This window comes from Vidua chalybeata, chromosome 13 (assembly GCF_026979565.1).
Source record: "Vidua chalybeata isolate OUT-0048 chromosome 13, bVidCha1 merged haplotype, whole genome shotgun sequence".
In the NCBI taxonomy this organism is placed as follows: domain Eukaryota; kingdom Metazoa; phylum Chordata; class Aves; order Passeriformes; family Viduidae; genus Vidua; species Vidua chalybeata.
In genome coordinates, this window is record NC_071542.1 from 9,058,133 (window position 1) to 9,074,132 (window position 16,000).

Consider the following 16,000-nt stretch of genomic DNA (forward strand, 5'->3'; position numbering starts at 1 on the left):
TATGTGGGAAAAAAGTCCTTTTGATACCACACTTGGTAGATATTCAAAATACAGATCACCTACAACCTGCCATGTTTCCTCAGTCATATTATGGATATGGTGTAGAATTTCCCTTATTATTATTATTATTTTATTAATGATTATTTTTAAAGGTTATTATTATTTTAACGGTTCAGTTAAATATGGATTCAAAATTTCATACATACTATCTTGTTGGTGTGTATTTTTGAGAGGCTTAATTTTGAAATTTATCAAAATTCCATTTATATAAACAGCTGAAATATTCAGTGTGTGATGTGGGAACTGTGGCAGAATAGATATAATAAGGCCAATAATATTTTCACAGAATTCACAGAATGACTAGGTTGGAAGAGACCTTAAAGATCATCAAGTCTAACCCATGCCCTACCACCTCAACTAAACCATGGCATCGAGTGCCTGATTGCAGCCTCCCAATTCTACATCACATCATGGTTTTTTTGTGATTATTTTCATTTGGTACATATCCCTTTAATGTAATATCTGACCTTGCCCCATATGCCCTAACCAAAACAGGTCTGGGCTGTGTTACAAGCTGGACCAGACATCCTGGTGAAATAAAAAACAAGCTCGAATTATAGTGGTGGTGTTGATGCCTCACTAATCACTTGATCCAAAGCTTATTGAAAGGACCATAAACATCCCTTTCAGTTCATTTTAAGATTCTATTTTTCATCCTTAATCAGTACCATACTAGTATTTTAACAGGAATATAAAGATTTCTCTTTTGCAAGAGGCACAGTGTTCAGGATAAGATTCCACAGCTTAAAAACCCTTCGTAAACTCAAACGAATAGGTTATTCTCCTTCACTAATTCATGCCAATGCAAAAATGTCACTGATTTTGGAGCTTAATTCAGCATGTTCTATTAAATTAGGCTTAATTTTAAGTATAAACGTGGTATTTTAAAAAAAGTATTTAAAAATTTAAAATATTACACATATGTAAGTGCATTGATTCATAAGTTCCTTTCATGTTCTTCCTTTAAAGTGTCCGCATTTAGGCAGTAAGTTTCTATTAGCAGGAAATAAAGACTCCACCACAAGATAGATTAATAGCCTGCCAAGACATCTTTAGATCTAAATGTCTGACACTGATATTTCTGAAAGTTTTTGTTCTGTCAATAGATTGTAGTGTTTAAAAGTTGTACATCTATCCACATACAGCACATGCTACAGCAGGCAATGGGATTCATATTCCTCCATTATTTATTCACTTCTATACATAGCTTCAGGAATTGTACAGTTTCTCTGAGTCCTTTGATTTGGGATCAATTTCATGTGAGTTCACTATCACTCCTTTGTGACCACAGAATTGCTTTCCAGCCCCATGAAGCATAATAAGGCAATGCTAATGACCTGAGCTTTGCCACTAAAGCCAAACTGAATACCATATTCACCGTGTTCCATTTTCAAAGCTTTGTTTTGTCAGAAAGGATGTAGACAAACTTTCAAGACAGGCCTTTTAACAGGCACTACATTTGACAAGAGAAGTGGTGAAGTTACTCTGCCAGCTGGATGGCACATCAGCATGGATCTGAACATTTATAATCAGCTGTATTTCCTGATAGAGTCCATGTTTGAAGGGCTTGTTTGATGTGCCTACATGTGTACCCTAGAGAGAATATTGCCAGATAATCCCAGTTCTTCCTGAATAGGATTTATTGCTCTTGCTCCGCATCAAAAGTAATGCTTTAACAGCTGGTATTGTTTCAAAACATGTTTGTACTTGCCATGTGTGGCTAGGCCAGGGCTGAGCAGTGTTTGCTCTGAGTTACACTGATGGAGTGAATCATCCTCTCGAGTGAGCTGTGCCTGGCCAGCAGCTAAGCAACCGCTGTCCTAGTGCAGGTCTAACAAGGATTGATTACTTTTCCGGTGTCGTCTCCTTAGCAACCTAATTTGCACAGAGGAAGAGCTTAGAAAGGTACTGACCTTTCCACACAGCCGGCCACTTATTTGAAATGGCACTAATTAAAACAACAGGACAATAACTACTGAGCTAATGGAAGTGACCTACGCTGGTAAATAGGTCAATGCTCTGGCGGCAGCTCTCCGCAGAGCAGGATAATCTCATCATCCAAGCAGATACCCGGAGTCACAAGATCTGCTTTCTGCCTTGCCTCACTTTCTAACTTGCTCTTTGATCTGGGGTGACTCGCTGAAGCATTCATGCTGCAGGAGGGCTTCTGTTTTGAGTCGGCTTTCTGAGACATCCTAGGCCCAGTTCCTACACACTGAAAGATGCTCTTAATTCCACCTGAAAATGCAAATTCCCAGCAGTTTTGAAACTCTAAAGTCCTTCAAGTTGGGCATCCAAAATCTGAACTGCATAAACCCAGAATGTTTTATCTCTACTCTGGGAGAATGTACTGTGGTAACACCCTCCAAATCCATGGGAAAAGATACTACATGGATAACTATTACAAATTAAATTACTTTGTTCTTATTGGAGAGGCAGGAACTAACATATCCATCTGAGTATTTAATGGAATTGGTAATGGAAGCCTGACATGGACCTTTCTCAACAGACAGATTCATGGTGTTTTCCAGACTCTTGCAAATTTTCCTACAAAGGGCTTTTTCTTCTGCATAATTATCCTGTACCTGGGAGGCAGTTTCACATTCTATCCTCACCAAATTGACTGAAGCTGAGATTCTGTGTCATTAAATCTCCACAGAAAGACCTGCTTTGCTGTTCTGTTTTCATACAGCATAAAAAGACTGTGTTTATTAAAGGAGAAAAGGGATCATCAAGGTACCTAAGATCACTTTTAACACTAGCTAAAAAATTAATTTACTTAATGAGTTCATACACTCCAACTGCTTCAGCTGGAAAGCTTCGTGCTGATGACTGCTTGTGTGACATGCACATATTTCAGGCATTAAGAAACCACAGTTCTCCTAGGGCTTTTCTGTCTCCTGCAGTAGACGATCCTTAAGAGTTTGCAAGGCCATTTTCCATCTGTGAAAAATCCCTAGACATCTCAGCATTTGCTTGGGACTATTCTATGGGAAGAGAATATCTGATTAATTCTTTGGACAAGTGCATGCCCAAGAACTGTCAATATCCATTGGATTTTCCCCATTGTAGCCAAAAGCAGAGTTTGACCTTCGGTCAGCTATAGCTGTATCAAGCATATATCACATAAACTACCAAACAAGACAAATTCCTCCATTGTGGAATTACAGATGGGTCTCAGCATTGCAAATCTCCTGCTGCTCTCTAACTCCCTGCCTTACATGTCAAGATAGGGAATTTTCTTTCTGAATCTTCCTGTTTGATTGATTTGTTGTGATAGAGTGTCTGAAGCCTAATGCTGCCATGAGGAGTGACACATCAGGTGACAAGTCCCAGGTCATGGCATCACTTGCAAAGGGATTACAGTGAGATGGTCAGAGTGATCTGAAATTAGGACAGCAACAGTATCACTTGGCAATCAGGTTAAAAGCAACTCCAAAAGTAAAACACAATTAAATAGATGTGCTTTGAGGTAAACATAGCTCTGACCAAGTCTCCTTTATAATTCTTATTAAATTCCCTACCTCACAGGCTATTTCTCAGATTTATCCTTTTAATATTCTACAGGCATTTCTTTTGCATGACTGCAGGTCTCTTAGAGCTGTGTGGTGCAGTCCTTTGCTAATCCTTTCCCATCCTGGAGCTGCTCTGTGGCCTGTGCACACATTTTATGTGTTTTCACAGCATGCCCTTTACAAGCATGATGGTTTGGGACTGAAGCAGCACAGAGCTGCCTCTCCTGCAGGAGTGGGATGGAGTTTTAAATGTTCAGTGACACTTTCTTTACCCCACACCCACATAATCATCTCAAACTTACGGTCTCAGTGCTCAACTGTCAACAGAATTCAGAAAGTAGGGAGGGGTTTATGGAGCTATTAAATACAGTGAGAAAAAAGAAAAGCTTTGCCCTCCTTTAGAAACACAAACCACTTGGGAGGGTGCAAAACCTAGATTTTCAGGAACCCAGCAATATATTTGTCAAAAAAGATACTATGAGAAGATGGAGATTTCCATCCAGTTGGGAAAGCACAGAAGAAGGGAAATGGAAGAAGAGGCAATATATTTGCAAGAAATAACTTCAAATTTAAATGGCAGACATTGATAAGCAAAGGAATGAACTGTAAAATATTTATTTGGATTCTTGGACACATGATTTGATAATCATGTAATGTGGTGGGAAAAGCAATTAGTGAGACTAAAACTCCTGGATCTCTCCCAAAACATATCTGAGAAGATTTAGAACCTGTGGATACTGAAAAATTCTATGCCCTCACACACAATGTCACCCTCAGGTGATGCCCAGTTTCCTGTACTGTGCAGTGGTCCTGGATCTCAAGAACTGTGAGGTCACAGATTTTCCACACGCATTTGTTTTATTCTGCAGTGAGTCTGAATGGGGGGAAATAGGAGGTAAGATCTAAGTAGTGGAGAAAAAACCACATTCATATGTTTATTTAAATGCAGACGTAGCAGGGGACAGACATGGAGGAGGTTACAGAAAAAACAGCTATAAAGGTGCAGTGAGATCTGCAATCAATATACTTCCTAGATTCCAGTCTTGCCTGGGACCTTTGCACACTTTCTGTTCCCCCATCATTTTATCTTATCTCCATGCAAATTCATCTTGGGTTTAACTATTTGCATGTACTTCACAGAATCACTGCTGCTCCTCAGTATTCAGCCCACTCTCACCATCTGAGGTGTCTCTGATTTCTACTTTTCAGATATAGTATAGTATACTGGCATCTGTGTGACCTTAGTTCATCAGATGAAAAACAAATAGCAGAGAAAAGAGCTGCCTGAAATTAAATAACTCCCACTGGCAGCTGTATGCATCATTCACATGATAAATTCTGGGTAAGGAAAATCATCAAAAGGAAAATTAAGGTAGGGAGAAATTTGTTAAATAATTTAATGTTTATGAAGAAAATTCACAGTAGCAACAAAGAGACCTTTGGAAAAAAGGATTTTTAAAAAGAAAAAGATGGTATTATGCATGAATGGTTCCCTGCATGAAACACTGTCAGTGTTCTTCATGGCCCAGGTCAAAATGAACAAAAAACAAGACACTGTCCATATTCCACTTGCAGCCTCTGGCTCTGCTTTAGTCACACTTTCCCTCACCCTCTGAAATCACAGTCTGCATCTGGGAGCATCAACTTATGGTCACAGTGAGGAGAGGAAAGATGATGCCAGTGTGGGCTGTGATCTGCACTTTGCCTCACACTCTTGGCTCTCTGCCTGTTCTTGGCTAACTAAACAAATATCAGGATCAGATCTTTGGCCTGCAGCATCTGAGCTGATGAGAACTTCAGGCATTGGTCACATTATTCAAACAAGTTCTCCTCTCCCAAGGAAAGGCCAGATTGTGGCTACTGTGCACTGGCATACAATGGGGAGATCACAGAGCTTTATCTTCATCAGAAGTGGAGCTGTGGGAGGTACCGGGAATGAATGCGAAAGGCTCAACAGCTATTTCATATTCCTTAGCATGGAGAGGCAGGGACATGTCAAAATTCAACACAGGAGACTTTCTGCCTCTTCTCCTTCCCCTTTCACGCAGCCTCAGTCTGCCTAAAAGACAGTGTTACAGTAAAACAATATCAACTGTTCTTTAGGAAAGGACCAAATGAATGAGTGCTCGTACTCCTCAGCAATAGCTCCCCATGAACAATCCATCTCCCACTGCTCGTGTCCTGCAGCTTGGTCTTCTCCCCTGCTGTCCATGGAGAACAACTGATGTGAGGGTGGAAAAGGTAAACAGAGACATCTGTTCATGCCCATTTCCAACTAACACAATCTCCTACTCAGTCACGGGGGACAGTGTGGATTCTGACAGTGAGTCAGAGCCAAAGGGAGAAGGTGTGAGAGGTGGCTTTGGTTTGGCCTAGGGAAGAAGGCAGCTGTGACTCAAACACTGCACTCTGATCAGCTGGAATGATTTCTCTATTTCCCTCCTAAATAACTGGGGGTTTGCTCCTCAACCAGTCTGCTGTGGGCTATGTGTTCTACACTGTGGCTCCAGTAATCTAAATACTTGACCACAAGGAGGTAAAAAGTGGAATACCCTTCAGATAGCTACAGAGTTCTTAATTTTCTTCCCAGTCCTTTGCTCCATTCTTTTCTCCAGTTGTGGAAGATACAGTATTTCTCTATCTCACAGATGTATCTGTGACATAGAGAAGTACTGAAGGCAAAAGTTTGTGCTACATGTGCTAGTCAATAAATGAGAACTCCAGACAAGGCTACAATGTGCACATAACTAATCTGCATTTTTAGGGTAGTAGTTTATTGAGTAACTTATTTTTCACTTGGTTGGGGTGGCAATGAATACATTTGCTACAAATCTACTCTTGTAATCAGCACACAGCAGGAGAATATAAATAATCTACTGTGTAAAAAGGATTCATATATACACACTGGTGTCTCTTAAGAATTTGTCCATCGTCTCTAAAAACTGTATTTTTTATGGCCCCAAGCCTCTAATCGCAAATATTTCCTAGAATGATTCTAAAAATCATTAATTATTTTGGTCTTATTAGTGGGAGATGATTTACAACAGTATCTGAACAAACTGGCTGAAACCATTTGTTCCTGTTTCTAAGATGACAACAATATTATTAAAATAAATCTATTACAAAAATATAGTTTACATAATTACTATAAATAGAGCTTTTATCAAGATGGTAGTGGACTGATATGCTTTCATTTTAAAACTAGTTAGATAGCCTGGCATATACATGGAAAGTCACTTGTCGTACAAAAAATTCTTTGTGTGGTGTAGATGAAGCTTTTCTTTAATATTTTTCTGATCTGGGATAGATGGCTTTGGTGGAAAGACTATCAGACTGAATCTCCACCATCATGTTTCTCAACAGACAGAAGGAAAATGAAGGAAAGTGTGATATAAGTCACAAACTAATATTTAAACAGTACAAGTATCTGTGCGATGCATGCCTTGTTGTGCTCTGCTGAAATCAAAGTGAGTTTTGCTCTTGGCTCAAACAGTTCTTTTTCTCTTGAAGCACTCAGCACTGTGAAAGATATTGTCCTTTCAGCTGTGCATGAAGTATCAGATATTTATGCATCAGTATCAGATATTTATGCAATATAAATGTCGTGAATGCCATGAATAATGACATATTTTATGCTGAATCAGTCATAACTTATCTGAAAGCCTCTTGCTGCTTTCCACTGGTAACTACGTGGGAGTGTTCCAACACTTCCATTCCCCTCTGTCACTGCACCCTTGCCAATAGCAACATCATTTCAGTAACTGTCCCAAGCCCTTCCCAAAACTCAGCTTGTTCAGGGAGAGCAGCCTGTGCCTCTGGCTGCAAGCAAGAGGAGTTACAGCTGTTCAGGCAGCATTTGCTAGATGCTGCCAACAAACCCAAAGGTGGCTAAATTAATACCACAGCTGGATCTAATTCACAAGCCACTTGTGCTCCTGAGATCCTGTGTCATAATTTATTACCTTATGCTTTCTGTACCAAACAACGTTTGTCCATTCTTCTAACTGCAAAAATGATTTTAAAGGCAGCTTTCAATATTCAGAGGGCAGATGGTCTTTCTAGAAAGATTTCTGAAAGCCTTTGAACAGGCTAGAAACATGAGGCTTTTGCTCCACGGAAGAATTTGCTTTCTCTAACAGCATTCATAGCTAAGAAAGTAGAGTGATAGAAAATTGTGGCATTTTGCCACAGCAGGATAATTATCAAATAAGTTGCACCTCAGCTGAACACACATTTTCTATCCGTTTGTTACAGGCTCTCTTTAATGCTTCCAGAGCTATACTTTCTGAACACATACTGTGAAAGGTAGACATTACTATTTCTCCTCATTCATATATATGAAGATGCCAGTCTGAGCTTTCTGTATTCTATTACAGATCACATTTAGCATATGGAAAGCTTTTAAATATGTATTACATAATATTGAATATATGTATTAAAAAAATAAACTTATTCCTTGTGTTTCCCTGTATGTGCATCTGTGTTTTTCTTGCACCACACTGCAGCTAGACCCTTTGTAACTTAAAGCTAAACCAAATAACATCAGTCACTGCTGCAGCAAAATACTTTCCCCTAGAGTAATATACAATGATGATGACATAATGCTGTGGTTTCCAAATCCCAAGCCAGCTGTTACTGGTATATGTATTCAAATTCACTGTCTCTGCACCCCTGTGACAGGCAAAAAAAGCTGCACCTTGTGACTTGATTCAGTAAATGATTTATTATTTTGAATGTATAATTCAGAGGCTTAGCTTATGCATGGCTTCAGTCACAGAGCGGGGAAAATTAATTTAGGCAGTTTCCTACTGTAATAAAATGGAAAGAGGATATAATTCATCTGCACATATCCAGTAGGTATTTTCCACCAAGTAGCACAGAATCTGCTCACTGATTATAGACTGAGGAAACAACAAAAAGCTGTCAGATTTTACACTGATTTTATAAATTTTACAAATTTTATTCTGACAGATATTCATACTAATTCCTTTATCTGCTAGAATAAGTACAGCTGTGTATCAATCCTCTAATCTGAACTGCACCAAGATACACAGTACCTATCCAGCTATTAGAGACTATAGAACTTTTAGTTCAGTAAGAGTGGCAATAAAACTGCTGCCATGCTTAAGGATAGAGCAAGAAGCTAACACACTCCTGTGGATGCTCTTCCTCATTATTTTAGAGTATTAGCTCAATAAATGAAGGTCAGCTTTAAAGCAATTTCTCGACAGCAAGTCTAAAAAAAGAATACCACAGAAGTAACCTGAGAATCTATGAGAAAGCTTTTTCCACTACAGTAAGTTGCTTTGATGGAGCACAAAATCCATCTCTGCATAAATCACTCATTTGCAAGGCAGAGTCTGGATACGTCAGTTGATAGTGTTACTTTAAATCCAGACTAAATCAGACCTCTCAAACTCTTAACCCAATCCTTGCCTTCTGTACTATGTCATCAAGGCAATTTGTTTCCAGGGTTACAGTATCTATTTGCTCAAACAAAAGCCAACATGAACAACTGCCCTGAATTTTAGCAGGGAAAAGATATTCCTAGTGTAATTCCATTATCTTCATGGTCTTGCATCAGGGATTAATTTAGTCTATTAAGTTTTGGCAATATCTGATCAAGCTATAGTATCTTCATTTCCAGAATGACACTGAAACCACTGTGCTTAAAATCAACCATTTCTTTTTCTGCATCTTTCTTTAGATGTACTGGCAGACAGAGAAATAAAGAGCTGGACTGAGGCATAAGTTGTCCAAATATTCCAAAATTCAAGGAGATTTCTTGGTCAGATATGAATTCTTTAGAGAGGAGGTGCAATCATACACTGAATGTGAGTCATGATTCACTGGATCTATTGTAGACCAGTAACTGATAATCAATCCATACAGTTACAATTTCATCAATCAAGTATCTGCAATGTAGAAAGACCATTGCCAGTCCTCCCTCTGTGACAGGCTGATTTATGAAGCTGAGAAATTGCCCTGATGCAAACAAAAACTTTTTAGATTAATCCAGACCAGAAATACTTCAGAAAAATGAGAGCTGTGTAGAGTTTGTACAGATGAGCCCTTCTTCTGTAGGTCAACTTGTTTAACTAGACAGGCTGCCTACAGTGAATAGAAGAGAGTTTGTCAAAGCCAGGAAAGGTGTGTGAGACACAAACCAGGCCATTCCAAATTTTCTCTTCAGGAAATGGTAACAATTTTACAAAACCTACATAGCCACAGACTCTAAAATGGATCCAGGAAAGAGCGCTTCAAAATCTACTCCTGTGCCAAGATGTAACACTCTTCATAGATGGAAGGAGTTTTACTTGGTGGACAAACTTAGCATTAGGTTCCATCTAGTCCAGCTACCTACAGTGAGAGATTAGAGTTGAAGTGCTGGATTATTTCTGAGAAATGCAGGTACCCAATCCACTTTAATAGAACAGAGAAAACCCTAATATTCCCCTGACATAAAATCATTGAAATAAATTGTGCTTCACAGATATGAAAGTGTAATAATACTCAAAATGCCTATCTGATACATTACCTTTTCTTCATTGGATGGAAATATTAAAGCAGTATGGAATTGAACATTGCTGTAGGAAATGATCAATCATTTAAAAGCTTTAGCATTTTCAATGAACAAATCTGAAACAGGTTTCATAAAAGCAAGGAAGATGAGAAGATAATTATCACTGTTGGTAGAGGAAGAACACACCGTTAATAACAGTTGTATAAAGTATGTACTCTCACCAAGATAGGAAACTCCTTCTTCTGGTGTGATTGTTCCATATTTAACCATCATCTTCACAAAATCAATCAGGGTTTTCATGATAGTTATCAAGGTCTCTTTCTCTTTTGTCTCTGTCTCTGTGTGAGGGGATGAAGCAAAACTAGTCAACCTTCAGGTAATTTGGAAAAACTGTTCCGCAAATTGTGCAAAATTCATGCATCAAGAATGACCTACTCATTAAAAGAGAAAATGCTGTGCTGGATTAGAATGAGAATTTACATACATGTTTCTTTTTAAACTGTTCCTGCAAAGTACAGCTGAATATACTTTAAAACATCAGGGGTAGGTTCTTCTTTATAGCTTTTTGTCTTGAGGGGCTATGTCATAATACCATTGGCTTGGAAGGCCAAGGGTATTAATTCCATTTTACAGCTAAGAACACTAAGCACACAAAGATGGAGTGATCCGACAGTTCAAACTGATGGCTGGAAGGCAGATATAGGTAGACTTTTCTACAGTATGTCATTTTTCTTTTATTTGTTTGTGAAGTATTTAGTAGATAAGTCTGGCTCTGTATGAAAGAGATATTTTCTCCTATAAGATCCATGGGTTCAATGACAAAAATATAAAGTGTCCCAGAAGAGATTGTTACTTGGACAGGTCCATGACTTGCATATTGGGACGACAAAGCATTACATGGCTGGGAGGATCATGACTTCAGAATAGGATACAAAAAAAAAAAAAAAATTATACAAATAATCAGGTTTTGACCACATTTACCTGCTTCTTAGCTTTTCTTTTCCCACTGTGTTTATGTGCTGAACAATATTACTGCTCTTTCTGCATTAGCAGTGTGAAACTCCCCCATCACAGTCACACAAGCTTTCCCCACTGCCCAGGCTGTCACTGAAGAACCCAACAGAGCCAGGGGCACTGTCAGTCAGGGACAGTCAGAAACATACTCCCAACCTTGGCAGAGGGCCAGCCACTCTGGAGAGCTGCTGAACAGGCTTTTTATTGCTGCCTGCAATTTAACACACAGCTGTAGGATGCAACTGAATCCCTCTCCCCCAGCTCAATACAACCTGACAGGTGAACACATAAAGCAGGAGATGTGCAGCCAGTGGACCTGGTTCTGTTTGCTTCATAACCTGTTAAACCCAACATGCCTACCTGTGTTGTGAGTAGAAAAAGGAGAAGAACTAGCATGCAGAATTACCATGGGAAAATTAAAAAGAACAGGAAGAAGAATTTAAAGTTTGTTGATTGGACTTGAGCAAAATATGCCCTCAGGTTTTTAATTTTAGTTCTCCACTCAGGTGCACATGGGGACAACTTGAAGCAATTATTAATGCTCCTGCAGGACAAGGGATCTACAAAATACCACCCCTCATCCCTCCAGAAGTTAGAGAGTGTGTGTGGCTGCAGAGAATGGGTGTGTGTAGAGGGTGATGACACAGGGCAGTGGCAAGGAGCCACAATCTTGCTGGCAATAACTGGTAGGCAGTGATGTCCAGCACCGGAATAGGAAGAGACATGCAGGGCTTTCACTGCAATAAACAGCAGACCTGTGGTTTGTGGAAAGGCTGGGAGGCTCACGCTCATTTACTGGTACCACCACTGTGAGGATTCTACTGTGGCTTACTTGTATCTCTGTTGGCTTAGAAGACATGGAAATTACTGGAAAGATCTCTGGGGAAAACTATTTGCCAGCTTTTCATCATGTCCTTACAGGAATTAAAAGAATTCAGGACTCCTGAATCACACAGCACAAGATGGGAAGGGCTGTCTAGGTCACACTCTTTGCAGTTCTGAGTGTTGTTCCTGTCAGTGTTTTGCCATCAAAATCACTAATCAAATTAATTTCTGCTATGTATCTTACAGAACATTTTCAAAGCACATGGCCTCTTGCAACTAGGGAAGCTGTGGGGAAGAGACAAGAAAAGAAAACAGAGAATCTTAAAGTTTTTTCCTATATTTCTGTAATCACATGACAAGCTCACCTGAGTTAAGACTCTTTAATAATGCATAAAAATTTGGAAAATATTGGAGGTCTTCAAAATTATCTTCAGAAGGAAGCTCATTTCTTCTTTCCAACACATTAGATGATGACCACGTGTTATCCAGTGTATCATCAACTTCTCCATTAACGAAACTATCCTGATCAGATTTGCTTGGTGTCTCCACATAAGATATAATTAAAAAAAAAAGTCTTTAAGCACATTGTTTTTGATGATAGAGCTAATAGAGCAAAACACAACCTCATGTCAACATTGTCCTAATTGCAAGGTGAAGACTATAGTATTTTCTCAAAGTTATTTCAACTGACATCTGGCTTAAATTTTAAAGAAATTCTTGATTCTTTTCTCCATCAGACAGAATTCCTTTAAGAACACCTCTTGTTTCCCGATTGAACTAACTATTCCCCAAAGAGAGCAGTACTAGTACCATTTGGCAAGCAAGAGAAAATTATTAGCTAAGAAATTACCATTCTTTCCTGTTGCTTTTCTTTTGTATCACTATCTGTTCTGCTGGCAGGGTAATCAAAGTCTTCAGACTCCTTCTCACGATCCTTTGCATCATTTGCAATTAGCTGTTGTAAAACCTCTGCCACTTCATCTTCCAGGGTATAGGCCTGACTCTCTGTGATCTGTTAAAATATTTGTGCAGAGTACTTATAAGATACTGTGCTTTTTCTAGATCTAACATCAATATGAAACCTGATATCAATATGAAAATAGGTTGCTGTATGTTTGCTTCAAAGCTGAGCACATCCAAATGAGGTGTAATAGCTGTGTGTACATATGTACATATAGACAAGTAAATATGTGTACATTTATAACACTCCTATACATATATACATAGGAATACACCTCTAATCTGTGTGTACACATAAATCCCACCCATTCACACATACAGCCTTCAAACCAAGCCTCTTTAGGACTTAACACAGTGCAGTGCAGCTTGAAAGATGGAACTGCAAGTGTGGCACCGCCCCATGTGTGTGTATATAGAAATGCATATGCTCTGCAACACATCTATGGACAGCCGAATAATTACAACAGAGTTCAGTAACACAGAATGGGAAAAAAGCAAACAGCTTTCTATGATATCATTAAAATATTTTCCCTTGTCTTCATAACAGCTGTCACTTGAACAAAACTCTCCCATGCAGCTGTCCCACAGCTCCGTCTGTAATCAGTGGGGTGCAATACTTGGCTGCAAAATCTAGTGCTCAAAAGATAAGGTGAGTATTTTAAAATATAAAGATCCCAAATGGCAATGGCTAAAGCCATTGAGACATTCAGAGGTCAGAGACAAATCCACTCTTCCTAAAAATCAGTAATGTAAAATATCCTCAACTAGCCAGCGACATGATGTATTTGCTGATTACACTAATCAGCATTAGGTGGATAGGAATGAGCTCAGACCTTTTCCCCTTAAGTATAGAAAAGAAATTAATAATAGAAAAGCACTCAGTGAAAATCAGAAGACAAATTAAAGGAAAAATGAGGACAGAGATGGGAGGAGTACAATCAGCGAATGTTTTTCAACGTCAGAAACATTCTGCAGTTTGGCCTATTTTGTTGCAAAGACATCACAGGAACAACAATGCTACTGCAGAGCTTAACCAGCAAGCCCAAATAGCTCTAGAAATTTGCTTAGACCCTGAGTCCCACTCGCTTCAGACAAAGTGTGCATCTGAATTGTTTTTAGAAAGAGCATTAATCCAGTCCAAAACAGTTAGGTGACAATTACCAAGATACTTACTAGCCCCAGATTTAGAAGTTTTGAAACAATCTTGTCAAACACTCCTCTGTCATTTTCCTCATAAATTCTTGCAGCAATTTTTTGAACAATGTCTTCAGCAGTTAAAGGAGTGCCATCTAATTGATGGAGGCCATCTGGATCGTCTGAAAGGATGACAGTTTTACTGTGTGCTGACCATCCTAACTAATTTAGATTAAGCATCTCATAAAAAATATCTTTTTCTCACATCTTTTTCTCTTCAGAACAAAACTGCATTTTTAGATACATTAGGAATACACTCTGATACACACTTTGCGAGCCATTAAATCAGTCACAGGGAAAAGTTCTTTGTGTCAATTTTCCACGTCTGAAAAATATCTTTCTGAGAGGCTCTTCTGAAAGAGCAGAGATGAACTTTAGGGGCTTACTTTCCTGTTTATAGAAAATATTGGTAGAATTTCCATATCCACTTATTTGTGTCTTCCTGGTATCTACTTTCATTGTACGGCCACTTAGATCAAAACAGTTCATGACAATGGCACATAATCTTGTTTGAATTTCAGCAAATTAACTTTTAATTATGTAATTGCTACCTATGGCAAATAGGCATCATCATGACAATGGGAGAGGTAATACAGTGAGTACGCTTTGGTCTGTGATCAGCATATTTTGCTATAATTAAAAATATCCTGAGCTAAATGTTGCTTAGAATTCTCAGAAGACTCACTTAAACTACAAGTCAATTAACTACTCCTGTAGCAAAGGCAAGTATTCTTTGGCCTTTGGTAATTTCTTCTAGGTTTGTGATTATGAGAATTATCTAAAACTGCACATAATATTTGAAATAAATATGTGTTTTAGCTGCATATGGAAGTGCTTCTTCCTCACAAACCACAATAAATATATTTTCATTCAAAAATATGTCCCATTTTCCTTCCATCAAATCTAAATTGCTAAAAGACAAATTACACAATTAGACTTTCCTCCACGGAAGTCTGTTAAAATCAAGAGCAATTCTTTTGTACTGTGTTTCAAAAACCCAACTGTAATACAACAAGCTTCCACAACTGGAAATAATTGAAACTGCACTCCAGTAACAAATAGAGCTCATGTTTAGTGGTGAATGCAACATTCATGAAAGCAATCAGTTTGCAAGAGAAATCTAACCCAGAAGTCACTGAAAGATTACGGAATACCTTGGAATTTATAGTCCAGCCCGCTTTTAGTGGAGTCATAGTCATCCACAAGCCTGCGGTTCTTGGTGGAGTCTGCATCATCAATGGCCACTTGCTGTTCATACAAAGAGCTTCTAATTGACTCCCTCTCCTTCTCATTCCTTTCTCCTTCTGCTACTGATTTGAGCAGGTTCAGGTCATCAACAAAGGAATAATTCCTGAACTCTGGCTTATTTTCTGGAAAATACATCAATATCAACATAACATAAAATCTTATACCTCTTTGAATACCATTATGAGTATTGTTATAAAACCAGGAAAGGTATTTTACCTGTGGGAGCTATTTTCCTATTCTTGTCTGCCTCAGCTTCAGCAATCTAATATACAAAAATAAAGCAAACAAAACAGCAAATAGGTAGAAGGAATAAAATGTGTGATCTCTTAATTTATCAGTATTAGCACAGGGTTTAATGCCTGATTTTCACTCTTAGTAAGAAGTTTGCCTGAATAAGTAGAAATAAGCACTGGACATTTTCATCAGTACCACCCATCCTCTGATCAGAACAAGACATTACAAGAAGCTGCACTTTAAGATAAATGCAAGTTACATTTTCCTTCTTCATTCCAAGCTCATGCTATATTCCCATAGGACATCAATAGAAAGGCATGGCATATCTGTGAGCTATTGGAACTAACAACCTGCTTTTAGAATGCGGGACAGTGAAAGTCTTTATGCCAGTTCTTAAAAATTATTGAAACCCTATTTTGTATCTAAC

General features: G+C 38.5%; 1 protein-coding gene and 1 long non-coding RNA gene across 3 annotated transcripts in view; one reads left to right on the forward strand and one right to left on the reverse strand.

Moving 5' to 3' along the window:
- The window catches only part of SCG3 (secretogranin III), a 28,121-nt gene that overhangs the window by 10,960 nt on the left and 1,161 nt on the right, over positions 1–16,000 (reverse strand). For both annotated transcript variants that reach the window (XM_053955014.1, XM_053955013.1), the window contains exons 3-8: positions 15,556–15,601; positions 15,246–15,461; positions 14,071–14,213; positions 12,788–12,949; positions 12,303–12,480; positions 10,320–10,436 (exon numbers count right to left, since the gene is read on the reverse strand). In XM_053955014.1, coding sequence (XP_053810989.1) covers positions 10,320–10,436; positions 12,303–12,480; positions 12,788–12,949; positions 14,071–14,213; positions 15,246–15,461; positions 15,556–15,601 — 862 coding nt within the window. The remainder of the gene's footprint in view (positions 1–10,319; positions 10,437–12,302; positions 12,481–12,787; positions 12,950–14,070; positions 14,214–15,245; positions 15,462–15,555; positions 15,602–16,000) is intronic.
- On the forward strand, positions 5,685–8,040 carry LOC128794802 (uncharacterized). The gene is made up of 2 exons (XR_008433268.1): positions 5,685–5,816; positions 7,830–8,040. It is a non-coding gene; the product is annotated as an uncharacterized LOC128794802 (long non-coding RNA).